This window comes from Leopardus geoffroyi, chromosome C2 (assembly GCF_018350155.1).
Source record: "Leopardus geoffroyi isolate Oge1 chromosome C2, O.geoffroyi_Oge1_pat1.0, whole genome shotgun sequence".
In the NCBI taxonomy this organism is placed as follows: Eukaryota; Metazoa; Chordata; class Mammalia; order Carnivora; family Felidae; genus Leopardus; species Leopardus geoffroyi.
Window position 1 is genome coordinate 11,709,741 of NC_059333.1, and position 27,310 is coordinate 11,737,050.

Below are 27,310 nucleotides of genomic sequence, written 5' to 3' on the forward strand. Positions count from 1 at the left end.
TGAATATATTTTCAAATCTCAAAAGATCTAGTCCATAGACACTTTAAAATTTTTTCAAGTATTCATTTATTTCAGGGTTTACTCGGGATCAAACGGCACCATCACCATAACTTGCCGGCGGCAGCTGCAGTGTATGCGGGGTGGGGGGCTTGGGGGCGGGGCTGCTGTGGCGTTGCGCGCGCGGGGGGATAGGAAGCCGCGCTGATTTCCTGCCAGGGTTCTCTATTTTGGGCAGGGGGATGTTGGCAGGCCCTTCTCCCCAGCTCTAGACGTCGCCACTGCCCTCCGTAAGCTTATCGAAGCAGCGGCTCAAGTGTGACGTCTCCTTTTCCTCCGAGCGCCTAGTCCTGAGCTCGCGCCATCCCTGCTTCGGATTTAAACAGCGGTCAGCTGTTCCGGTGCCGGATAGGGGAGTGCACATCGGTGCCCTGGACCTTGTATTTCCCAGCTACTTGTACCCTCGAAAAGACTAGGGTCCAGGACCTACGAGGAACGCCGGGACGGCGGACCGGAGCGGAGAGCGGGAGCGGGACCGCTTGGGCGGTCGACGGCGCACGCGCTCGACGCGCGTTGGGGGCGGGGCTGCGTCGGGGCGGGGCCAGCGCGCGCGGGAAGCGCCCACGGGGAGGCCGGCCGGCTCCTCAGCGCCGCGCGTCATGGCCCTCTCGGTTCCCGGCTACTCGCCCAGTTTCAGGAAGCCTCCCGAGACTTTGCGGCTCCGACGGAAAAGGGTCCGGACCCCTGAGGCCGCCGCTTCACCCAGGGAGCAGCCCGAGCCTGAGCCCCGCCGCGCCGCTCTGGCCGCCGGGCTGCTCCTCCGCCCCTTCCCGGCGGCTGCTGGCAGAGGCGGCGGCGGCCGGGCCGCGGCCCGCAGAAACCCCTTCGCCCGCCTGGACAACCGGCCGCCGGCCGCCGCGGAGCCCCCCGACGAGCCGCCCCGCGGCCAGCAGGAGGCGCAGGACCCGGTGAGTGTCGAGGGGCCCTCGTAGTGGACTCGGCTGTGAATTGGGGCAAGTTCTGGGGTTCGAGGCGAAACGGGCGCGGAGAGCGGTGGCCGCCGCGGTGTCGGGGCCCAGAGCCTCGGGAGGGGCTGCTCTGAGAGGTGGGCTCTGTGGAAAGTGCGCCCCGCGGGCGGCTCGCGTCGGCCGGTCCTGAGGGAAGCGGAGGGCACTGAGCGCGCACCCCCGCGGCCCAGCCCGGGACGGACGAGTTCGGGCCGCCGCCTCCTGGGGGTTAGGGACCGGTGGGGAGACAGCTCGAAAGATCCTGGAACAACTCGTCGTGAAAGGCCACTTCGACGGGACGATCACTGGGGACCCTCCTTCCCTCTGTGATTCAGAGCCTCCCTTTCTGACGCGCTCGAAAATACTCTGGAGATGGAGGAATGTTGAGGATTCCTGGGGTCCCAATTGCCTGGCTTTTTTTTTTTTTTATCCCAAAGCCTTTTGGGTCTTTTTGCGGTTTCTCCATCAATCGCGAGAAGCCAAATCACCGGCCTTTTGTCCCCTCGATTTTGATAGTAAAGTTCAGACGCGAAACAAGCGAAGCGCCGACCTATTGATTGGGGGGCATGTGAATGCCCGCACTTGGCATTTATTGAGGAACGTGGGTCGGGTGAAGCTCAGCGCCTCTTTAAAGCAAACCCCAGCATCGTTTACGATTTAAAAGCCCCATTTTTCCCTCCTCAGTGTTTAGATTCTAATCAAGAAAATGATTTGCTCTGGGAAGAGAAGTTCCCCGAAAGAACAGTCGTGGCCGAGTTACTCCAGGTAATAGTCCTTGAATGTCATCAGAATGCGTATTCTTAGAATCTACGTCCGTAGCTCTCAGAAGCATTGACTTGGCAAATCGTTTGGCAGAGTGCTGAGGGCGTGATCACCCTTACCAGGGGAAGAGATGGCGTCAGCACCGTAATTGCCTTTGGATGATGTAGGCAGCTGTTTGTAATGGTACCACCGCTAAGGTTGGTGTAGATAGAGGATTTCCTTCGACCTCCAGCAGTTTTGTGACACCGTCCCTCTGTGGGTAGCGACAGCTCCAGCTGGTCACTCCACACGCAGCTGCTTTTTGAAGGTAGTCCTTAACTGACTCTTCAGACCAGATCCCCACATGACCGTCACAGGTTGTGGCGGGTCACTGACCCTTGCCGACCTCACCACAGCACACACAGTCTTGATTCCATTCCCCAGGTACTCGATAGTTCAGCAAAGGCATAGGGGCGCCTGGGTGGCTGTCGGGTGTCCAGCTCATGTCATGATCTCACGGTCCGTGAGCTCGAGCCCTGTGTCAGGCTCTGTGCTGACAGCCCAGAGCCTGGAGCCAGCTTTGGATTCTGCGCCTCCCTCCCTCGCTCTCTGCCCCTCCCCACTCACACTCCATCTCAGAAATGAATAAATGTTGAAAAACAGAACAAAAAACAAATGCATAGTTTGTCCTAATAGGAGCAGGCTAGAAGAGCTCTCCAAGACCCAGTCTCCCTTTCTTGTAAATAAAAGGTCTTCACAGAGTGTATTAGAAATAATTCCCCCTTCCCTGTTTTTTTGTGATGTTACCTTAAGGAATTATTGTAAGTGAGAATATTGACTTGAAAGTACAGCAAAACAGCTTGGAAAGAAATTTTTGAGATCAGGAAATGGGTCTTAGGCAACATTATGGCCTCTAAGAGCCCTACCTAAGTTACCTGCAGGAGCAGCTTAGCCCTGCTTCCAGAGTTTTAGAGGCTTAGAAGGTGCTTTTTGGGGAAGATTTCTGCTTTGATAGCAATATCAATAGTAGATATTTTTAAATCATCATCATGGAAATAGTATATGCCTCTTATAACTGAACTATGTAAAACTAAAAGGTAAAATGTACCCCTTCACCACTACCACCTGTATAAATTCCCACTTCCCAGAGAAAGGCACTGTCGACAGTTTAGTCCAACTCTTTCTAGAGTTTTTCATAGTGTGTAGTATATTTTCAGTGTTATTATAGTTTATAAAATTTTGACATTTTAGTGATCATGTTGGTAAAATATGTAGATTGAAGGAGGTTTTTTTCGGTACTCTACTAATTTTTATGTTCTTTGTTTTCTAAAAGACTCCACAAGTATCATTCTCCAAATCTGATATTCCATCCTCAGAAAGTACTGAGTTACCTGTGGACTGGAGTATTAAAACTCGACTCCTTTTCACCTCTTCTCAACCCTTTACCTGGGCAGATCATTTGAAAGCACAGGAAGAGGCTCAAGGTATCATCCAGCATTGTAGGGCAACAGAAGTTACTTTGCCTCAAAGTATACAGGTAATTCTGAAAGAAAAGGAGTATGTTTTAAAGTATCAAATTAATTGTAAAATGTATTTCTCTGCAAAATGTCACAGAAATTTCCTTCTAGTAAGTTTTTCTTCCGACATTTAAAGACACAAGGACGTGAGAAATTTTATATTTCCTAAGTGGTGCTTTCAAACAGTTTTTTCTATCAGATTCAATAACTGCCTGTTAAATTTAGAGACCTGTCCTAAGAACTAGTTAATGTTACGGCAGGAATTGTTTGAACTAAACTATTCTTTTCTAGGCCTTTTGAGGAAAAAAAATTTAAGGGAAAGAAATGAAAAGCTATTGAGTAGGATTGCAAAGGCAGATTGGTTACACTATTGATTTTCTGACATAATGTATACTCTTTTTTTTTATACACACTAATTGTGACTACCTGGTTGATAGTCTGTGTAATGTAGTAAAGTTAATGAGTTCTAGAATGGCTTTAGAGAAATGTAATTGCATTGCTTTCAGGCAGCTCATCAACTCAAACTAGGTTAAAAGCGATTACCTAAAAGAGGTCTTGGTACTTCTTTTTTAATAAATAGATCAGGATGATGTATGATTTCGCATTACCCATTTTCACTAGCTACTGTTGAAACACAGTTGTGTGCAGAGAGGAGTTGAACATAGCGTTACTTATATACAATATATATCCCCACCTGTAACCCTACCCTAATGATGACAGAGATAGTTATTCTCAGGAGAAAACAGGAGAGATGGGAGTCCCATCTGTGTTTAAGTCTTCCTTCTGATGTGGTTCAATATGCGATAAATATTGGCAAGAATAAACTACATTTTAGCTCCCGTAACAGTTATTAATACTTTCCTATAGGAAACCGTAAATATTCTCAGAATAAGTGGCATATTCAGTACTTTTTAATGAAATTTTATACTTCTAATGTGGCAAAAACTGTCCGATATCATCTCTGGATTTTAGGATCCCAAACTCTCCACTGAGCTCCGATGTGCCTTCCAGCAGAGCCTTATCTACTGGCTCCACCCTGCCTTTCCTTGGCTACCTCTGTTCCCTCGCATTGGAGTTGATAGAAAAATGACTGGAAAGATAAGCCCTTGGTCAAATGATGAAACCTTGCAACACATTTTAATGAGTGATTGGTAAGATTAGTAAAAACTTGTGCATCCCAGTAGTAAATTTTACTTTTTAACAGTGTTCTCTGTTATTTATGATATAGGAATGTGTAGTGGTAAAAGGATCTCTGTGTCCTTCTGAATTATTTTATCTAAACTGTTAATAGCCAGCATTTAAATTACTTTTTTTTCTATTCTTTATGCAATTGTGGAAGTGCGGTAAGTGTTCTATAAATACATGCAAACGTTCTTTTACATTACTTCTTGTCAGTGGCCGCTTCCTTTCTCAGCAGAAGCTGCTCAGAGAAAAGTCAGCACCCAGTTACCAAGTAAGTTTTGTTTAAAGAAAAAATGACTAGTGTTTAAGCGGTCAGCACTATTTGTTAAAGTATTTAGAAGTCATCAGTGAGTCCCATGACCGTTTTAGTCCTTTTAAAAGCCAAGTTATGCAGGTGCCTGGGTGGCTCAGTCAGTTAAGCATCTGACTGTTGATATCTGCTCAGGTCTTGATCTCAAGGTTGTGAGTTCAAGCCTCATGTTGGGCTCCATTACTGGGTGTGAAGCCTACTTAAAAAATAAAATATAAATAAAAGCCAAGTTATGTACATAGTTATGTACAAAAATTCAAATCATTATCTATAATATTTGTGTTGTGTTTTAAATTGAGTATCAAACTGAATTATAAAAATAATTTTAGATGTTAAGCTAAATGTGAAATAATACCTAAAGAAAATTTTTTTGCTTCAAAGGTCTGTGAGCTTCACTTCTCTATATAATTTGCTGAAGACAAAACTTTGCCCATATTTCTACGTTTGTACCTATCAGTTTACTATCCTGTTCCGTGCAGCAGGCTTAGCAGGAAATGATGTAATCACAGCTCTCGTGTCTCCGACAACTAGAGGAATAAGAGAAGCTATGAAAAATGAAGGTAAAACTATAGGTTTAAAATGAGAATACCACACTATATAGTAAGCACTTAAAAGCTAAAATGTGAGGGGTGCCTGGGTGGCTCAGTCGGTTAAGCATCCAGCTTCGTCTCAGGTCATGATCCCATGGTTCATGGGTTCCAGCCCTCTGACAGCTCAGAGCCTGGAGCCTGCTTCAGATTCTGTGCCTCCCTCTGTCTCTGCCCCTCTCCCACTTGTTCATCCTCTCTCTCTATCTCTCTCTCTCTCTCTCTCTCTCTCTCACACACACACACACACACACACACAAATAAACATTGAAAAAAAGCTAAAATGTAAATTGTCTTTTTACCAGTTGAATTGTTTTCTACCAGTTTTACCTATATTTTTTAAGAAACATCTTTATTTCTATTTTTTTTTCCAGCAGTGATTTAAGTTGTCTCCTAAATTACTTAGCTTTAAGTTAATAGTGTTCCCTTTTCTGACCTGATAAACACATATTGGACTGGAAAGTTTCCATCTGAATAGAATATCCTCTAGAAATTCCTTTATAGCAGAAATTACCTACCCCCTTTTAAAAACACAATTTTCAAACTGGGTCAACCATTAATGCTCATGAAATCTATACAGTGGGCTCAATCAGCACTTTTTAAAAAAAAAATGAACAGTATGGGGTGCCTGGGTGGCTCAGTCAGTTGAACGTTTGACTCTTGATTTGGGTTCACTCAGGTCATGATCCCAAGGTCATGGGACCGAGTCCCTCATTGGGCTTTGCACTGAGCGTGAAGCTTGCTTAGGGTTTTTTCTCTCTCTCTCTGCCCTTCCCCTGCTGACTGACTCTCACAAAAAAAGAAAAAAAAAGAAACCGAGTAGAATGTACTTTAGGAAAGAGTACTATACATGTAGTGAGAGTATGTATTGTTTCCTCAACCTTTTGTTTCAAGGAGGTAGGGTGTGTGTGTGTGTGTGTGTGAGTGAGAGAGAGAGAGAGATGGGCTACTGTCCAGAAAGTATGAAAGCTATTGCCTTAATAGAGCAAGTTTATAAACTCAAATCTTCAAATTTTATACTCTCTAAAAGGGCACACTTGTTAAGTTCTCGTAGACAATATTAAAACTCAGTTAAATTTTTCTTTTATTTACTCATGTAGGTATTGAATTTTCTCTGCCGTTAATAAAAGAAAATGGCTATCAGAAGAAAAAGACATCTGGAACAAGCTTGGGAAATGGAGAGTATGTGATTAATATTTTATATCAACCAGTGACTTGCGGACTCAGTGCAATAGTTTTGTAGAGGAAACAGCTTTATGAAATGGAAACTCTAACTATAACAATTTCCTAGGGAACAAGTAATCAGTGATGATGATGAAGATGAAAGTTTTTCCTGGCTGGAAGAGATAGGTGTGCAAGACAAAATTAAAAAACCAGACATACTCTCTATCAAGCTGTATCCTTTCAGTTGTGTTAACTAGAAATGATTTTTGTTCAATTAAGTTAGTGATCAATGTAATGTTGATTGGTAGTTTTATTTGACTATAAATCTTAAAATATTTTAAGTTGCTAGTTAAACTAATTCGTGGGGCACCTGGGTGGCTTAATTGGTTGGGCATCTGACTTTGGCTCAGGTCATGATCTCGCAGTCTGTGAGTTCAAGCCCCATGTTGGGCTCTGCGCTGACAGCTCAAAACCTGGAGCCTGATTTAGATTTTGTCTCCCTCTCTCTCTGCCCCTCCCCCACTAGCACTCTCTCTCTCAAAAATAAAATAAAAATATGAAAAAAAAATTTTTTTAAACTAATTCTCTATCATGACATTAAAAAACTCCCTAAGTATCAGTAAACCATGAACAATTATTACTAAACAATTTTTTTAAAAATGAAAACATTCTATATAGAACATATTTTTGACTAAGGAACAAATTTGTTTTTGTTAGGTATCAAATTTCTAGCAAATTCAGAGGGTCAAAGAAATTTTGATATAAACAGATAACCTTAGGGGCGCCTGGGTGGCGCAGTCGGTTAAGCGTCCGACTTCAGCCAGGTCACGATCTCGCGGTCCGTGAGTTCGAGCCCCGCGTCAGGCTCTGGGCTGATGGCTCAGAGCCTGGAGCCTGTTTCCTGTCTCCCTCTCTCTCTGCCCCTCCCCCGTTCATGCTCTGTCTCTCTCTGTCCCAAAAATAAATAAAAACGTTGAAGAAAAAATATATTAAAAAAAAAATAAACAGATAACCTTATAATTGCAACTAAGTGGGATAGCAAGAACATTTCCAGTTCCAAGTGGGAAGAAAGGGTCCCGGGTGATTCGGAATCAGGATGACTTTTCCCACTGGTATGGGATTTACATTTGCGAGTTCCTTGACTGTCATCTTCAGACGCAAAGAGAAACATGAAGTGCAAATGGACCACAGACCTGAGTCTGTTGTGTTGGTGAAGGGAATGAACACCCTTACATTGCTGAATTTTTTGATAAACTCTAAGAGTTTAATTGCAAGCTCAGGCCCACAGGCAGGACTTCCACCAACCCTCTTATCCCCTGTAGCTTTCCGAGGTGCCACAATGCAAATGCTTAAGGTAATGAAAGGGGGAAAAAAATTCTAATTTTCATAAACTGGCTTTTTAAGAAGAACTGAAGAACAAATTCTTGATTTGTTTTTAATAACTCCTAGCATTTTGCATGGTGCATATTGTTTCGCTTTCCTCCCAGCAAAAAAATTCGTTGATCTAAAGGTGTATCAAAAGAATTATGTGCAAATATGAATTATATGAAATGTTTTATTTGAATTATATGAAAATGAATGAATGAATGAAAATGACTATGATTGGCAGCAAAAGCACCTTGGTGTTCCTTTTTTCCCACATGGAAAAGTTGCTTAATCTCATTTTGTCTCACTTCTTAACTGGCGAAAGAACATAGCCAAACATGTTGTGTTAAATTATAGATCTCAAAACCTGTATCATGAATAAGTGAAAAGAGTAGTTGTGTCCATATTGTTTTAAAAAATTATGCATATAAATATAAAATACATATTGAACGTTAATAGCAGAATTGAATTTTTATTTTTGTCCAGTATTCTGCATTGAAAATATACCACTGAATTGGGGTGGGAGGGTAAAAAGGGGTAAAGGGGAGTGGGAAGTATGTGCTTCCAGTTACAGAATGAATTAAGTCAAAGGGACGAAAGAACACTGTCGGGCATATAGTCGATGGCATAATAGTGTTATATGGTGACAGATGGTAGCTACACTTGTGAACACAGCATATAGAGTTGTAGAATCCCTGTTGTACACCTGAAACTAATGTGACATTGGGTGTCAACTACCATTAAAAATTTTAATAAAAATATATAAATCAGGATACCATATGAAAAATTGTATTTTGTAGAACATACTGAGACTGAGTCCTAATTTGGAGATGTGCTCTAGATGGAGAATTAACATTTTTACTCATATAACATTCTTTTGATGTCATATGAACTACTTTGTGCTATACTCACAAGTGTAGTTACTGTCACCATACAATGCTATTATAATACCACGGACTGACTGTATTCCCTCTATGCTGTACCTTTTAGTCTACAACTGTTAAAGAGGGAAACCCAAATGAAGTTACTGAACAAATCTTTAAGGACAAAAGCTTGAGAGATGGTGACCATAATTTTTTCTTTAAATTTTCTTGAAGGCACGAAGTGTAAATGTGAAGACACAAGCTGTTTCTGGATACAAAGATCAATTTAGTTTGGAGATTACAGGTCCTATCATGCCTCATTCTCTACATTCTGTGACCATGCTACTCAAATCTTCACAGAATGGGTCATTTTCTGCTGGACTGTATACACATGAGCCAACTGCTGTATTTAATATCTGCCTGCCAGTGAATAAAATACTGGATAAGGTAAGTAGACAGCTGTAACCATATTTCATTGTAGCTAGTTTCCTCAGATAGGAGAAATCAATGATTTGCAATGAGCCAAACTTGTATCTCAGGTTATTCGACTGTACTGTTTATCAATCACAGTTACTAAGATGAAGGGATAAGGTCTGGGTTTTTTAGGGGTAAATTTTATGAATTTAGATTGTTGTACTCAATAATGACTAAAGAACTTTCCAAACAAAAAGAAAAGGCAAGTTATTTTCATGGCTATCTCCGATCCAGAACTTAATACTGCTAAATACCTTTATTATAAACAACTATGGATATTTAACCAATATTTGCCTTTAATTTTGGACATAGTAAGGTTTTTATTCACGGGTTGTAATTAAGACCTTTAAAACTGCCTCATGCTTCTATCATTTGCCAGATTTCTAAAAATGACCAAAACTGTGTATTTCTGGATGCTATTGCTAGAGGTGAAAATTTTTAGCATCAATTTCTATTGATAATGAACTGCCTTTACCTCATAAACATGAATTAGGGCATCTGTTTTTCAAAATTCCCATGGTAATTTTAAAAATCTGAGTGTTCAAGGGTGCCTGGCTGACTCAGTTGGTAGAGCATGCGACTCTAGCCAGGGTTGGGAGTTCAAGCCCCGCTTTGCATGTGGAGCCTCTGAAAAATAAAGGGGCAGCCAGCTGGCTCAGCCTGAAGAGCATGTGCCTTTTTGCCAGGGTCATGAGTTCGAGCCCCACAGTGGGTATAGAGATTTCTAAAATATATATATATACTTAAAAATAAGCAAAATCTCAGTGTCCAAAGACTGATGTGCTTCTTGACTAACTTGAATACAAATTTCCATAGGAGACACTTCAGGAGGAGCTTGGTAACTGTGGGTTGCACCCTAAGACTCTGGACCAACTTAGTCAAATACCAACACTGGGAAAATCATCTTTACGGCTTGTGGAATTGAGTGACTTCGTTTATAATTGGAGATCCTGAACACCAAAGTAAGCCTAAAAGGAATCTTTGAGGAAAAAGCCTTCTAGCAAGGAAATTCAAGATTCTTATACCTTTGGCTCTAAAGTTCATTTTGGAAGTTAAAGGAATAGAACTTTAAAATATTCAAGTGTTGATAAACAACCTTTTAGCTTAATTTTTATTACGTGCATTAAGCAAAAGGATTAAGGCTTTAAATCAACATTTTGTTTTTACTATTCTGATTAGATAATTCAGGTATAAAGAGGACTCCCAACTCTTAAAAAAACCTCAGAAACTTGAATGAGACTTCCAGACCCTTACAAGCTAATTATAAACGGAGTAGAAAATGGAGTATTATGAATGTCAGTGTTGCCTTGCAAATGGCAAATTGAAGCTAAGTATTAATTATCTACTGGCATTTTGTGACCGATGGCATCAGGGCAAAACCATATTTGACAATTTACCTATACCTACAGTTATATGCAGGTTCTAGATTATAAAGATACAAATGCAGACAAACTCGTATTTGTAGACAAATAGCTAATTGTTGATGTCTCTACTTTAGTTGCCTTCATTCTCATTTCTAATTCCTCGATTTTCAAATATATTAAATTTGTTTTTTTTAATGCATGTTAATTCAAAGAGGGGTATTTTGTATTCCACATAGAATAGTGTTAATTGTAAAGTGTGCTCAGCTGTCATGGTAAAGGAGTATTTAATGTTCTTGTAGGTATTTGTGTGTGTGCACGCGCGAGTGTGTGTGTTGTGTGTGTAATTCAAATTTCCTTAAAATAAAAGGACGTAGAAATCAAAAGCACTGGGTAAAGAAATGACAATATTTAGTGAAGAAGTATGTGTTCACTTTATGATCCAAAAAATAAGACACCACATTTATTCCAGAGAAGTTTATATTTGGGCCTTAAGCTTTTGAAAATAAAGTTTAGAGACATAGCATTATGAATACCACTGTAATACACATGAAATATTCTATCAGACCCTAAAAATTAACATAAACTTAAACTTTCTCAGTCAACAAAATAGTGGCTGGGTGCCGATTTTATTAGATAAGTTGGTTACAGCATTTTAATTATCATTTAACGTCTATCTAGGTGTAGCTGAAATTCAAAATGCACATCAAAGTAAAACTATATCACAACTCAATGCCATACTAAATGTACTTGGCCTCTGCAGTAGAATTCTAATCGGACTTCATTTTGACTCCCTTCTCATGGCCCAAGTGGCTTTGATGGGAATGCAGGACTTAGTGCTGATCATCACACAACATACCACTTTCTTTTTATAACCTCTACAAAATTTTAAGGGGAGATGGTGGCATTAGCCCTGTGGAACAGATCTTGATTACCTCAATAACACTGGCCCAGTATCTGTCCAGCAGAACCCATTGTGAACTAGTACAAGGTGCACAGCCCTTCACTGATTACAGGCAAGTGTTACAGCAGCCTAGCCATAAGGAAGGGAGGTTACATCATAGTACAAAATACAGTATAAAAGCGTTATTTAACATTCCACACTGAAGATTACGGATGCCTTCAAACAATCGTTTGGATGTTAGCCACTTAAACAAATACATCACTAAGGTAAACAATATAAACATACCAAAACCCTGTATGGTTAAATACAATTTCCATGGTACAAAAATCAAAGCCTGGAGATGTTTGTACAGATTGCTTTTTACACAATGTCTTAAATTGCCAAATATTTACAACATTAAAGAGGAAATACATTTTGATGCAGAGTAAAATTATCTGAAATGATTAATATAAAACCTCAATCTATCTACGTGAGGCACTCCTGAAGCAAGTGGCATTAGCCATGAGGTCCTTTGGTACAAGGCCCATTGCTTGAAGAACCACAGTAGCTGCTGTGGCTTTAGCATGCTTCTTATTAGGGCTGGCAAAGCTGGGCTGGTAAGCGCTTCCATTTATCAATACCTATTCAAGAAAAACATACAATTGGGCTGGTAAGGGCTTCCATTTCTCAATACCTATTCAAGAAAAACATACAATAAGAACAGCATCAAACTTTAATATCTATTAGCTTTGTATTTTTTCACTAAATGCTAGAAAAATAATTCACAAAAACTATAAAACCCATACTATGGAAGTCAAATTAATCTCAACCCAGAAGCAGCAAATCATTTAGGAAAAGGGACTACAAATTAAGGTCTTCAAATTGAAGGGGCATGGGGAAAGGGGATGGAGAAAACCCTGATAAAGCTACTAAATTAACACTAAATTAATTCCCCATGTTCCACTAGAAAATGTCAACAAATTCTTCACCAGATTTTGCCCACATCTTTCCCTCCAACATTTTTGAAAAATAGGATATTAACAGGTCATATTAAAGTATACTTAAATATTTAAAAACCCTACCACTTCTACCCACACATCTATTCACTCCCAACCCACAATGTATCAATATTGTGACGATACAGTGCTTTTCCCTCACCCTCTAAGGTTGTCATCAAATTAGTAGGGGTATATAATTAATGCACAAATTCATATTTACCCTAAAGAGAAAATGTTTGCGATGATCAGGGCCACTATCATGGACCAAGAGAAATTCTGGTGGTTGCCACCTTCTCTTATTACAGATTTCCATCAAAGCAGACACAGGATGTTTGCCTGCAGAGAAAAAAAAAATAACTTGTTAATTATTTCTACTGTCTGTGGCAACAAATTATGAATTCAAGTTGGGGATGGGACAAGAGGAAATTTAAATGTATGCTCACCTGACAGATCTTTCATTGCAGCAGAGAAGTTCCCAGACCTCTTTTGTGCTCTTTCTCCTACTGCAACAAGACCTTTAAAATAAAAAGCCAATGTTCACTGAATAAATCCCAAAGCATCATTCAAAATTATAAACACAATGATTCCCTCTGTAGGAACCTGAATCTCAATAAAATATTCAACTCCCACTACCCCTGATTTTTATATCATTTGACTTCTATTTTGCTGTTTCAATATATAAATCTTGATGTTTATCATGTACCTTGGTATTAGAAACTGTACAAAAATCAAATGTTCAGAAAACCTAGTATATAAATATGTATATAAATTAAGTGCCATAGTTAACAACTACAGGTCTGTTTCTTTTTAAGTTTAAAAACTAAAGTTCCCCAGATGGTGAGGCTTTTAGGCCACACACCCCCAAAAAAAAAACTAAAAGGGAGAGGCTGTCTCTATAGATGAACATGTCCCTTTTCTCCCCCAGCAAACAACCCCTTTCTGACTTATCAAATGAAGATATTCTCAAAAGACAAACATAATCTCACTGTATAACCTCCCTTTCCAAAGGGATTTAGCTGTATCACTACCCAAAATCAATGCTTTCCTGACTTCCATTTCTCCTAGGGGGAATTCTTCAACCAGTTCTTCATTAATTCTGCTAGTATGCTTCTCCAAACCCAACACCTGTCACAGAATTCCAAAGATGATGTTCCCTGGAATTATGCAATGCCTTCACAGATATTTTCTTCCAAAATACCACCTTTTAGGACTCAAAAAAATCTATTCAACTTGTAGAAGTAATACAATGTCAATGTGACATAATCAGTACAATGTCCTTTTCTAATTTAGAGTCTGAATTAACACTTATTAGCACAGGATGATTCTCATGCTATTTCTAGCCTACTTGGAATTATTACCAATAAACTCCCTACAATTTGAAAAAAGTGGCATCACAGTATTCTATGTGGATGAGAATGTAGAATTTCTGAAGCAAAACATTTTATAAGACAGTTTGGTCAGAGCTAGTTCGTTTCCAATTAAGAATAATTTAACTGCATCATCTCCAACTTAATTCAATTCTCTGATTACAAATATAATGAAAATTCTAGTGTTCAACTTTACAGTTTTTAAAAATCAGGCTTATCCAAGCTATTGAAATCACACTGAGCTGACATTGAGCCATTTGATTCTACTTAAAACATAATTCCAAGGGAAGAATTTAAAAGGTACCAGCTGGCTGTTCTCAATAAGCACTAAGTGTATTTTTAATACTCAGCAACTGCATGCAAGCTATATAGAGAGATCCCCATGAGTAGCAAAGTTCCAAGGTGCCCCAAGAACAAGAAAATATGAAGAGCTAACACTGCTGCCAGCAACTGCTCTACTATTCTCCAGCCCCAATCTAAGAAAACTCAATTATGGAGCTTAAAAAGAGGGATATGCAGACTCTTGATTTCGGCTCAGGTCATGATCTCGCAGTTTGTGGGTTAGGGCCCCATGTCGGGCTGCATGGTAACGGTGCAGAGCCTACTTGGATTCTCTACCTCTCTGCCCTTTCCCCACTTTCTCAAAATAAACTCAGAAAAGGAGACATGCAAAAAAGGGTTTATAAGGTGAAGACAAAACAGCACTCTAGTAAGAAATAAGGAGAATATATAAAATATTTGAAAAAGAAAAAAATAAATCCTAGAAACAACAAGTGTATGTTCCCCATCAAGAGAAAGCAAAATGGGGATTCCATTTCCTAAAAATGAAATATAGGGGGTGCCTGGGTGGCTCAGTCAGTTAAGCATAGCCTTTGGTTCAGGTCATGACCTTGTGAGTTTGAGCCCCACATGGGGGCTCTGTGCTGACAGCTCAGAGCCAGGAGCCTGCTTCACCTGCCCCTCCCCGGCTCACACTTGCGTCTCTGTCTCTCAATAATGAATAAAAGGTTAAAAAAAAAAAAAAAGAAATCTAGTTAAAATTTCAGTCACACTGATATATGCCTACTTATGATTTAGTATCTTAACTACAACTGCCTTTTAAAACCCAAATTAGTGACTTCATCTGTATTTATACAAGCTGTCACAAATGGGTTAAACTTCTGTTTCCTAACAAACAGCTGTATATATGCTCCAGTTAAGCATCAAGGATATCAAAATGTAAGAAGATTACTATGTGTGTATATTTATTTATTTATTTACTTATTATTTATTTAAAGATGGGGCTGCTGGTGGGCTCTGTTGGTACAGCATATGACTCTTGATCTCAGGGTTGTGAGTTCAAGCCCCATAGTGGGCAAAGAGCTTACTTAAAAAAAAAAAAAAAAAATCTACGAAGGTAATGAAACCCTAAGTGTTTTTTTTTAATATTACTTATTTATTTTGCAATAAATAAATTTATTTTAGGGGCAAATGAGGGGGCAAAGAGAATCCCAAGCAGGCTCCACAATGTCAGCACAGAGCCCAACACAGGGCTTGATCTCACAAACCGTGAGACCATGACCTGAGCTAAAACCAAGAATCAGATGCTTAACCGACTGACCCGTCACCCAGCAGCCCTGAAACCTTAAATATTAAAGAAGGTATAATAAAATTCCAGAACAATGTGTTACCTTTTCGGTCTGTCTTAAAATCAACTAGGATAGGTTCCTTATTTCCTTCTTTGTTTTTTCCTAATCCTTCTCCTTCTCTCCAGCCCATTTTTCTCATCAAAACGGCTCCCATTCCTCCAGTTACCGGGGCTGCTCTTAAGAACTGATCCTATCCAAAGAAAGAAAGGTAAAATGTCCCCATTTCAGAGTTAGAATTTGACTACAAATGCAGTGTAATTTTTAAAAAAAAAATCTTATTTTACTTCTAGATCTGATATAGCAATTAAATTTAAGTTTCTATACTTATATACATACTGTAGTGTGGATGCTAATTATTTTCACATTAACATAATATTTTGAAAGTCAAATAAGGCAAATAAATGGCAGTTTAAAACAGTAGCCCTCCTGCCCCCCTCCAAAAAAAAAAAAAAAATTAGAACACTCCTGTTTTCGTCCACTATTTAGGTTCACTGGTATCTCTTCTTAGCTTGCAAAATAAAAAGAAGGCAATGTTAAAACAGTCAATAATATTAATTGTCCCAGGTGTACCTAGTTAATGAATAAAGCCCAGAAATCATTTAGGAATAGTTTGGACACTGAAGCAGCATACTGTTAACATCCCAAGTTTTCTTTCCCACTCTACCTTAAAGCAAGTATAAATATTTTACTTAGAAAATCCCTATGAACCAAAAAGTAAAAATCTTTAAATTCTATTTACACAGTAAGAAATGGACAGTCACATAAAATACCCTGTCATTATACCAAACTGAATTTGAATGCTTTTAAATCCTAGCTTGATGTTAAAAGACTTTTAAAAAACTCCTTAAACGTTTACATACCTAGGCCTCGGTAGCAGCAGTGTTGTGAATAGTAGGGCTGGCACTGACCGGGGCAAGAAGACAGCTACAAGGATTTGGCCCTGAAACAAGTTTCCATACAGAGGGGTGAAAGTTCACAGGTTATTCTGTGAACAGTCATCTCTCTTGTATCCAACCCACTGAACCATAATTTCCATCAAAGCAGCAAACCACTTAATGTCTTAAGATGCACAACTATATACATTAGCATGGTCAACAGTCATTTTCACACATTAAGAAATAAATATGTGATGCCTCTATTTTAAAGGACATCCATGTACACAGAACAGATGAATTCTACTGTTGATCTTTATTGGCCATTTTCCTTTTAATTTATAACATCTCAAAATCCTGTTTTACTTTCCCCTTGTTCTTAAATTTTAGACTTACGTTCTCTAGCAAATATATAGCAAAAGTCATTAACTTATCAACAGAGGGAGTCAAAAATTTGGTATCTCTGGGAAGAGTATGCATTAATCATTTCCTATATTGATAAGTTAATGCTACATTTTTAAAATCTTATTTTTACACAGTAGTAAAACTGTATTATTTTTTCCCCCAGCTTTGTAAATTATATGCTGGGGAAAAACATGCCAATGATGTGTGACTAGACATTAAGTACAACTAGGTGCTCTGATGGAAGGAGGCAGCTGTGGAGGTAAAAACATACCCCTGGTTCAGTTCCTTATTTGGTGCAGGCCATGCAGTGTTGATGTATAAAGAGAAAAGTTAGCTGATGCTTGGATATCAACTGCCTTTTTGCTACACACCTAAAATGACTTTTACTTACTTCCAGGTTCATCCGCCCCTCTTTTCCAGGCAACACTCCTAAAAAAAAGGGCAACTGTGCAGAGTATAATACAAAACCCCAAATAACCCAGGCTTCCGACTCGGTTTCCATTCTCTACTATCTTCATGTTTCTTTACCCCATTGTGTATATAGTTCACCAAAAAGCTGCTTAATCTAATGAGTATAATAGTAAACAATACTCATCGGGTCATCGGGTCATGTCCAAATCACTTAATTCCAGAAAATAAAGGTTCTTTTAAATCAATAACCACTTAAAAATGTCTTACTGACATAATAATGGTAAAACTCCCATCTTTTTTCATCTAAGAATATACTGCAACAAACTAAAAATGAATATGGACTATGTTGGCATTCCATGTGGTTTTTATTAAAGGAGGGTGTTAGGCTAGTGCAAGGCAAGAAAAACTATGTGATCATTGAAAGTTTTCTAAACACAACAAAGAGACCATTGACAGTGAAGATAAATGATAAATTTCCAGCTAATGACTTTTCCACATTTTTATAAATGTTCATTCCTTCCTTGATATCAGTAGCAAATATTCTTCTGTAAACATATAAATGGGAGTTTTCCTAAAAGCATTGCTTTCTTATTATTTAAAAACTTTCATGAACACATCTCATAATTTATCAAAATGACTTACATGTACATTTAAAATAATGTGACTGAAAATCTGTCAACTGCCTACATGACTAGAAATCAAAACTTTAAGGGAAAGTTTGCAAGAACCAATTTTAATCAGTAGAAGATTCATTTTTGCAAGTTATGTTAACATGATTTTTAGAACTATATAAGCATTATGGATCTGTACTTCATTATACAAACGAAGACCAAAATTTTACCATGGAATCACATTCAGAAGTTCCTACCTAGTAATGTACAAGACTATTTAATTTTTATCTGCCTAAACACCCACATAAGCTTCAAGTCTAACTTCCTGAAATACTGAGACTCAAGCTTCAAGATTAAATAGTATTAAAGAATTAAAACTATTGAAATAGGTGTATATAATTCTTCCCAATGAGATGAAGGCCATTTTCAAATACTATCCAAATCATTCTACTTTAAATACTATAACTGGTCCAAAATGAACTCAAAATTAAAAATATTTTTAGTAGATTTTCGTTTTTTTCCAACACCGACCCCTAGTAAATGACATAAAAGTTGTGAATTTTTAATGAATCTGGCCATATACTCACTAAACACATATTAGTGTATCTAAATGTACCAAAAATGGCAGGTAAATTGAGGATGTATCATGTTTTATATTAATTTGTTAATAAGAGGATCAACAGAGATAATGCTATCAAAACTGAAACGTTATGAGATTAAAATATCCAAAGCAACCAAAATCTCATTTTGCAGAAATTCAGCTCATTCACTGGCAATCATAGCAATTCTTCATAGGTGCCCATCACGTTATTAATTATTGCCCTGTGAAGCAGCAATAAGAACTTGTCTTCTCATGACACTTGGGAGACTGAAATTCCAAGTATATTACTTGCCCATGATCACAAAAGCAGTCAGGAGTACAGCGGGATAAAGAAACCTTCCCAATCCTTAGACCACGCAGCCTCCCAGTTTCAGCACTGCCATACTGCCAGTACTCCTGAAACAAATGTCCCATCACCCATCCAACCAAGCCACGTCCCTTCATCAGAAGGCATTTCTTTAGAAAGCCCTTCTTAACCACCTAAGACTCCCCCAACAATGAGGCAGCCGTAGGTGGAGTTCACAGGTCTCACTGCAGGAATCTGAAACCAGGAGCACCTACATCTTCACAGCACGAGGCGTCCATCCTCTCCCTTGAATTTAGGTCTTACATATCCTGTTTTTTCAGGAGATCAGTGGTTCTCAAATTGAGCCTGTGGATCACCAGAGGCCACCAGGGCCTAAATGGTGGTCCACAGATAGCATTCTCCATCCCCACTCCGCCCCCTTCACCACCCCTTCAGCACTGCCCACCGTCCCCAACCCCCCCCTCCCCGCCCCCAGTCCAACCATCCTCCCCCCAGCCTTCCGGTCCCATGGCAAGATCACCACATGCAGTGCTAATACTGGGGCCTCCCAACCAACTTGCTATAACCAGCAGCTGACAACCACAGGGATCGGGGTGATCACCAGAAGGGTGAGAAATAAGGGCCAAGAGAGCTTACAAGAGGGCACAGGCACTAAAGAAGGGGAAAGAAGGACAGAGGAGCAAAGAAATGGAAAATGTGGGTGGTAAGAGGGCTCTTGGGGACAGTGATCCACCAAAAATAAACCTGTAATAAAGTATCCCATGATGAGAAAAAATTTGAGAACCACTGCTTTGAAATCATTAGATTAGTAGTCCAACAGGAACTGTGGAACATTCTGAACAGCACCTGAGATACACTGTTAGCATTCAAAACACAGTTTTTAAAAAACCACCCCCAAAAAGACCAGCAGCAGCAATAACAAATAACTTCAGGATATAAACTGAGTGGCTCTTGAGCCTTATTTATACATTTGCCATTGTCTCATGAATCAGGTCCATCTTCAGTGTCCATCCTAGAGTATGCACACATAGCAAATTTACTCATGAACTTTGGTTACAGTTACTGGCCTCTCCGTGCATTTTTAATAAAACATTTTCTAAAAAAAAATCTTAACTTTGTAGTTGGACACTTTTGTACGTGCATATGTTGTGTACCTTTTTAATCCAGGCTTGGGCACCAGTATTAGCCAACTGTTCTTGTGTCAGAACCTGTACTCCTGTACTTCCGGTGAATTGGCCGGGAATGGAGTTCAGCTGAGCCCAGGCATCAATCTGAAGAAAAAAAAAAAAAAGATGCCTCAATCAACTGAGTAAAATTACTTGTCTAGTCAAAAATGCCCACTGGTCTATTTCACTAAATGAAATGGTTTTATTTAGTTCTTGAAAAGGCTGAATAAGACTTATTCAACTTTTAGAACAATTTGATGAATGCATACATATTTAAAATGTTTTCTTAAAAGCAGCACTTTGGTAACATTCAGTGGGTCCCATTAGTAGTAACAAGATTTGAGATGTACGTCTAACAACTGAAAAGCATTAACGATAATACTCATTCTCCAAAATATCACATGGATACATGAATACAGAAAAGTGTTTCATGCAGCACAGGATCCCTGCCCTCTGCTTTATGTACCTCATATAAATGCAATCTAATAAATGTTATGATCGCCTGAGTTTTTAATTAATTACCTTCTTTGTGGTATTAGAAATCCAGAATTCAAGAGACACGCTTAAGGAGAAATAAATGAGGGAATTATTCAAACCCAGAAAACAGCCTTCTTTAAAAACTGAGCCCTACATTAATCACCAGCATTTATTGTGATGGTTAAAGAATCAGTTGTCCTTCAAAGTATATTTGCTAATAAACATTGGTATTGTTAGGTAGTGTATTTATCTGTCTGAACATGTATTTGTCGTTTCTATATAGACATACCACGGGAATGTAGAAGACAAAAGGAAAAGCTGTCCACTGTTAAAAATTTAAGTCTAGACTCTGGCCTCAGACTGCCTAATCACTTTTTTTTTTTTTAATTCCAGTGTAGCTAACGTGCAGTGTTATAGTTGTTTCAGGCTGACTAACCACTCTTTACTCAGTTTCCTCAGCTGGAAAATGGGACATCATAATAGTACCTACATCTCACAGAGCTATGATGGACACATAGCTACTTTTATATTCCAGATTACAAACTCAGTTAAGAGCAGGGATTTTTTTTCTATTTTAACTCTCTTAAACATTAGTTCCTGCCACACAGTACACAATAAACATTTACTGAGTGAATGACCATGCCCCAAAATCACTTTCATTTAAAATAAGCTAATTACAATAAATTACTTATTTCCTTGGATTTTTAGGACCTACATTTCAACAGCATGCCACAGAATTTACTTATGTCACAACCATCTAATTAGTTAAATTCTCATTTAGCAGACATTAAAACTGCTACATACCCTTTCCTGAGCTCGATTTAACATGCTCATGGCTTCAAGGTCAAATGCATTCTCACTTAGTCTTTTCTGAGCAAGTGCCCGTTCACTCATTGCTGTAGAGATGTCCACAGGCTAAGAAAGAAAACATAGATAATTATCTCAAATTATGATAGACCCCCTAAATTCTAAAAAGTGCTCATATCTTTAGTTGCTACATATCAAAAATGAAACGGTAATCTTGCATATTAATAATCTTGTAAAGTACAGAAAAGATACCAAGAAGTAAAAGAAACTTGGAAAGCAGATGAGGATCATTTAAGGTAAGTTACACGCTATCAGAGGCAGCAGCTGAACTCAACCCAACATCTGAACTTCAAATTTCATATTTTCTACTGTATTTTCTACTGTATCAAATTATGATCACAGAAAATTACACAAAGAACTTAAAACTCTCTAGCCTTCACTAACAAAACAGTCATTTACAAAAACTGGTACTTTTTTCAACTGTTTTGGAACTATTAATTTTATATTCATGAGCAATTTTCATTTTATCCTATTTCTTTTTAGCATAATGTTCAGAAGCAATAAGGTTCTTGAGTAAGCAAGCAGAAAACCACTATCAGGTCAGTTGGTCTTCTACTCATCTGCACATCTTTTCACCTTCTTGCAGTTGCTCAGAGATACAGTTTGGTCTTAAGAACTCCATTTCTTCAAAGAATGTATTTACTATATACATAAACGAATCCTTTGTTTTCAGTTTATATGTATTAATGACCCAAATTAAAATATTTCTGGGGGGGTACATAACAACATGAACCAACACATTTAAAATTAAATATGTATGAAATGTCTTAGGTCCTCCTTTTCAAAGCTCATATCCTACCTGTAAAAATGTTATGCTAAGCAGAGGTGACTTCATGGTTTAACTTTTTAAAACGTTTCATAATGTCCAGAAAAATTCTTAAAGAACAAATCCCCAATTTATCAGATTTGTGGAAGGCTCAACCATAAAAGGAAAAACACATCAAGTAAGTATTTGATGTTCTTTGTTCTGATGTTAAGAGCTCATGTTGACTTGTATCATCACCAATTCTTATTACTTATTTTTCTTCTAACACAACCCATTAATATTTCCTAGTGATTTCACCCAAGAAAATTCATTTGTGGAAAATATTTGACATGAAAAGGTTTTCCTATATTCATATGCAAAACATGATTAGAGGTACTGCATGGATATTACAAATATAAGGAAGTCAGTAATACAAATTAACAGCTAAGGATATTTCTTAAAGCTAAGGGCTACCTGTAATTTAACTATGTACTACATATGAAATACTTCTTATAAAATAAAGACCTACATAGAAGGGTGTATGACTCTAAGAGAATAATTCTACCTTACGCATAAGGATATAAGAGAATAATTCTACCTCACGCATAAGGATTACTAGTCTCCCTTTTTCTACCTTCAGAACCCCTTATTATTCCATCATTCTTCGTTATCTTGCTGAGTCATCTCATAATACTCCCCCAGCAAAATTAACTTTTTTCTTCCACATAGATTCTTATGTATTGCCTTCTTAAAACGAAAGCAAAGCTAAATTCATTCTGTAATTGTTAAGACTGTTTACAGATCCCATGAAAGAGCTTAACTGTCAACGTAGTAAATTATCCACACTAATTAGAATATGTCTGGGGCCTATAAAAAATAATCTAAGCAGTCACAATTAAACACTAAAACTCTAGGGGTCTTCACTTGTCACTTTTTTGATAATTCTGATCAACTGCTGGGACTTTAAATAAATGGGAACCCAAATATTTCAGGCCAAAATTTACATTCCTTTGGCCTACCTTATGTGTTTCCTAAAACTGTCAGGTAGGATTACTGATGCAATTTGAAAGCCCAGCAAATATACCTCAAGTACTGTTCATTAACCTTGTCCAAATTACTTTGGGTAGCAGTCTGTAAATCTGAGGATGTTTAGGTATAAATAACAGGTTTTTATTCTGAAAAAGTCTAAGCTTAGAGGTGATAATGTGGAAAATCGATCTACTGACTACTTCAAGCCCTGATCCCCAATTTCCAGCTATAAATTTAGCCATGAAAATGTAAAGATGGCTCTAAAAGCTCCCAACTTCTCTAGAATAAAATTCTTCCCAATTAGAAAACAAATGAATACACACCTATGATCTGAAGACCTATCTTCATATATTTTTTAAGTCTTTAAGCAGATAATCTAAATGACTCATCATTTATCCCCAGGATGAAACTTCATTCAAATCTCAGTAACATTTTGTTACATTCACATCTCACTCTGGAAGAAATTTTAATATAGCAACCTTGATGTTTAAAATAAATTTACTTCAGATAAAATGATAACCAGTTTTTTTCCTGACTACAACTTAATTCACTCAACAGGCTTACCAAGAGAGTAATCTTACTATTCATTTTATATTCATATTTTTAAATGTGAAGAACATACTCAAAATAAAATGAACCAGGATTATCTGAACCTCTTAAGGATCCTCAAATGTTTGAATCAAAAAAGCATGTTTCCAGGTTTTCAAGGTAATTCAAAATATGTAATAATGTATAATCCCCAAAGCACTAATATTCAAGGACTAGACCAAATGTCACATATCAGTATTGAAACTCTCATTAAATATCACAGCTACCCTTTAGAACACTGGTCAGTAGTATTTTCTACAGTGACAGCTAATGAGCACTTAAAATGTGGCTAGTGCAATTAAGGAAATGATTTTTCAGTGGCTAGTGACTACTCTACTGGACTATATGGTATATGTGTGTGTACATAAACACTATACAGTGGATCATACTATGTAGTGGAGCTTCAGAGCCTTAACCATCTTTCAGTGTTGCTCAGAAAGAGGAATAGGTTTAAGGTACCGAAATGATGTTAAAAAGCCCTTCTAAAAAGTAGGAAAAAATCTTAAATTTGATAGAATGCTATTATTAAATGGTCATCAACAAGCCTCATTTGTTTCCACTGTTATACTACAAACTTTTAATCTAATGTATGAAGTCTAATTATGATACTATAATAATACTCTAAGTATTATAATTGGGGAAAATGTTTAGTTTCCTTTTCCCTAGGACTTGTTTTAAAAAGTGAAATCTACCTCGAGTATCCAATTCCAGTTCTCCTATAGTTAAAAACCTGTCCACGTTATTTCATTTCTCTACTACAGCAACACAGCAGATCACTTCTCCTATAATCCAAAAGTGTCAGAAATGAAATCATAATGTAACATGCATTTCACAGCCTAAGTTATAATCATGTCCTTTCTGTATCTTCCTCATTTAAAAACCCTTCTAAGTCAACTTCCTTACCCCTTTCGTTAACCCAGCTGTTTACATAAACACAAGTATCTCAGGGGCATTTCTTAGAAAGTCAATTAAAGGGCTAAAGAGAATTATTAGGAAGGAGTCAGATAGGGAAAATAAGCCCTATAATATGAATTGTATTACTCTCTACCTAGACAATTACAGGTATCTTAAAACAGAGAGTATAAAAGGAAATGTTTAATTCAAAAAAACAGAATTAAAAAAAAAAAGCATCTGATCTGTATGTAAAATAGGACTTTAAGATTTACTTATTAGCAAAAATTAATAAATTACAAAGAGGTTCATATAGAAAAGAAAATGACAACTATAAAAACAAAAGCCACACAAAATACAGAATACCTCAGTTGTCATGGGTTTGGTTTTAAAATGTGAATTACGAATCTTTTATTACACCATATGGAATTCTCTAACATAACTCCTATACATTTAATCTGAATAAACTAGAATAAGAAAAACAGGTAACCTATTAAGTTGTTCAAAGAAATTCAATGTTAATCACCCAGGAGAATCTAAGGAAAAAAGAATGAATAGCAAGGCTGTATTTAACCATTCTAGCACTGCCAGGATCCATGTATTTAATTTTCAATTAAAACTTACATCTTACCCCAAGAACTTAACTTTCCTAAAGTATAAAGTTGGAACTTCTATACTTGAAGAACTTCTATACTTCCACTGGGAAGTGGAAATATTTTTTAATAAAACAAACCAAGCACATTGAGACAAGAATCATCTTAACATGTAAGCAATTACTAGACCTTAATGGAGAGCTACCTCTGGACCTCTGATAATTTATGATTAATAGTAAACCCAAGGAAATGTTATATCAAAGATTACATTTAAATCTTCTACCCAATAAGCCTCTAACTTTATTAGCAAGAATTAATGCCCCCAAGGACACTTTTTTTAAATATTAGTTTTCCACCATTTTTGATTTCACTGTTTAAGAATAAATCAAATTCACACAAATATGGTCAAAGTTCTGTAGACACTCCTTACTGAGGATGATGCTGGCTGGCTTCTGGGTAGGAAGACGATGCTATGGCAGTAAGGCACAGTCTGATGAGCTGATATTCCATAAGATACGGATTTATGTTGATCCATCCACATCTATCCACTCACGTTTATGTCAAAGAGCACTCATGTGCAAGACAATTGGTGGGGTTAAGGATTACAGCAAAGCTGAGACCAAATCTGTGATCTTTGCCTAAATGTTTTATGCTCAAAACTAAAAAACCACAAACTCCATTTATATTTATTAAAATGAAAAACACGGATAGGTTAAAAAATAAAGAAATACTAATCAGTTAAAACAGTGACCTTTTGAAAGAACTTTCCTTTTACTCTATAAAAGCCTTTATTTCAACCCCAGACAGGGAATCAAAAGGGTCAACGCTCCCATATCACCATTCCACAAACACTGGTATGTAGAACGTAATCTTACAAATACGTGTATTTGCAAGATACAGCTAAATAACTAGGACTAAACGTTTTATATTGTGACCACTTCCTCTAGGTGTTTACTACTATTGTTAGGTAAAAGCACAGAGACCTGAAAGCAAAACGAAACCATGCTTTTTCTCTTCTAAAATTTTGGGATTGTTTTTGCTTAAAATTAACCTATGTATTTTTTGAGTCTGACTTAAAGAATTCTGGTATCATATAGTTGTATATATCCTCCCACAGAAGAAATCTGCTTCATTTATTTAGTTTTCCGACCTTTTTCTTCTGCTTTAATGAAAGACTGCTTAATATAAAATTTGAATACCCAACTTCTCCCCCTGGGATTTCTTTGGAATTCCCCCCAACTTTTAATTAAAAGTGACAACTACTTTTGATGACTGGTAAGGCTAAGGCATCACAGGGTCAGTGTTAAGACTGAAAATGGCAGAGTACTGAATTTCAAACATATATATACAGACACGTATAAAGTTTCAATAAAAAAGAAATACTCATCAGGATTCACTAAGCACTTTCTGCATGTTCAACTGTGGTTAGAATACTTATGATCACTTCTCAGGAAAATCCCTTGGAACTTTTCAATTATTTACAGGGCTTTACTCAGCTGAAAAATTTTTCTCACATAATCTCCCTATGTTTTCCAACTCTATTACATGCTTAATCTGCAAATTACTAAAAGCGTATGTATCAGAATTTCTGTACTGGCCCTCTTACCATGATTTATATTCAGCCTACTACAAGATTTAAGTCTGTACTGGCCCTCTTACCATGATTTATATTCAGTCTGTACAGATTGAGTCTGTACTGGCCCTCTGACCATGATTTATATTCAGCCTACTACAAGATTTAAGTCAATTGCAGATGTCAGTTAACCTTTCCCTCTTGAGATGTGCAGGTAGTCTAATCTGGGGATTAGCAACTGAGCTACTGAACTGGTTTCACTAAAATATTGTCTAAATCAGCTATCCCTTCCCCACTGGTGAGAGTATAACTTGCTTCAACTACTGAATCCCACATAAATACAAATCATCACTGGTGACCATAAATTGCATTGGTTAATTAGCGTGTCCAGCTTCATTGTATAGAACTTGCTCTCTCTTAAAATGCCGATCAAAAAAGCACAATAAAAAATGTCACCTGTGAATAGCTCAGGGGAAAAAAAATACTATCAAAAGAATTCTGATTTGGGTTCTGTTCACTTTCTGATTTTATAAACAACAGGATTTATTTATTTGTAATAATGGAGGTGTTTAGTGGAAGACGATATGGCCAATGCAAGGAACCTGAGGTGGAGAGAACAGGTCTCTCTGACCTACATATCCCAGAACTGCAAGAAAAGGAAGTGGGGAAGAAGTCCCACATTGTAAGGGCATCAGATTATCTAGTCCAGTCCTTGGACAAACGTCTGGGC

General features: G+C 37.8%; 2 protein-coding genes and 1 long non-coding RNA gene across 6 annotated transcripts in view; 1 reads left to right on the top strand and 2 right to left on the bottom strand.

The window, feature by feature from the left end:
- Positions 1-134: 134 nt before the first annotated feature.
- DONSON (DNA replication fork stabilization factor DONSON) lies at positions 135-21,700 on the top strand. Of its 2 annotated transcripts, XM_045501494.1 has the most exons (11): positions 135-965; positions 1,689-1,769; positions 3,079-3,282; positions 4,235-4,413; positions 5,136-5,314; positions 6,442-6,523; positions 6,633-6,737; positions 7,661-7,859; positions 8,968-9,180; positions 10,024-10,169; positions 21,645-21,700. In XM_045501494.1, exons 1-10 carry the CDS (start codon positions 657-659, stop codon positions 10,159-10,161), a joined length of 1,689 nt encoding a protein of 562 aa, XP_045357450.1. In that variant the 5' UTR covers positions 135-656; the 3' UTR covers positions 10,162-10,169; positions 21,645-21,700. The 2 variants fall into 2 exon arrangements, with proteins under 2 accessions (XP_045357450.1, XP_045357449.1); XM_045501493.1 differs by lacking the exon at positions 21,645-21,700 and having other exon boundaries at positions 10,024-13,081.
- SON (SON DNA and RNA binding protein) overlaps positions 11,031-27,310 on the bottom strand; it is a 33,318-nt gene continuing 17,038 nt past the window's right edge. Inside the window, exons 7-12 of one of the 3 annotated variants that reach the window (XM_045501484.1) lie at positions 21,099-21,209; positions 19,806-19,922; positions 15,487-15,634; positions 12,893-12,964; positions 12,670-12,785; positions 11,031-12,092 (exon numbers count right to left, since the gene is read on the bottom strand). In XM_045501484.1, the coding sequence (XP_045357440.1) occupies positions 11,934-12,092; positions 12,670-12,785; positions 12,893-12,964; positions 15,487-15,634; positions 19,806-19,922; positions 21,099-21,209 (723 nt within the window). In that variant the 3' untranslated portion in view covers positions 11,031-11,933. Of the gene's footprint in view, positions 12,146-12,669; positions 12,786-12,892; positions 12,965-15,486; positions 15,635-16,304; positions 16,385-19,805; positions 19,923-21,098; positions 21,210-27,310 lie in introns of those variants that run through there. The other 2 variants (XM_045501485.1, XM_045501486.1) reach the window with 2 other exon arrangements.
- LOC123610634 lies at positions 24,854-26,674 on the bottom strand. Its single transcript, XR_006718232.1, has 2 exons — positions 26,638-26,674; positions 24,854-26,600 (listed from the first exon to the last, which is right to left on the bottom strand). It is a non-coding gene; the product is annotated as an uncharacterized LOC123610634 (long non-coding RNA).

What these genes read in the sequence shown, in the direction of transcription:
- DONSON (XM_045501494.1), top strand. Translation starts at nt 657, where the DNA reads ATGGCCCTCTCGGTTCCCGGCTACTCGCCCAGTTTCAGGAAGCCTCCC. An exon ending in AGAAGCTATGAAAAATGAAG is followed by an intron (nt 5,315 to 6,441) that starts GTAAAACTATAG and finishes TTACTCATGTAG; the next exon opens with GTATTGAATTTTCTCTGCCG. An exon ending in CCACAATGCAAATGCTTAAG is followed by an intron (nt 7,860 to 8,967) that starts GTAATGAAAGGG and finishes ATTTTCTTGAAG; the next exon opens with GCACGAAGTGTAAATGTGAA.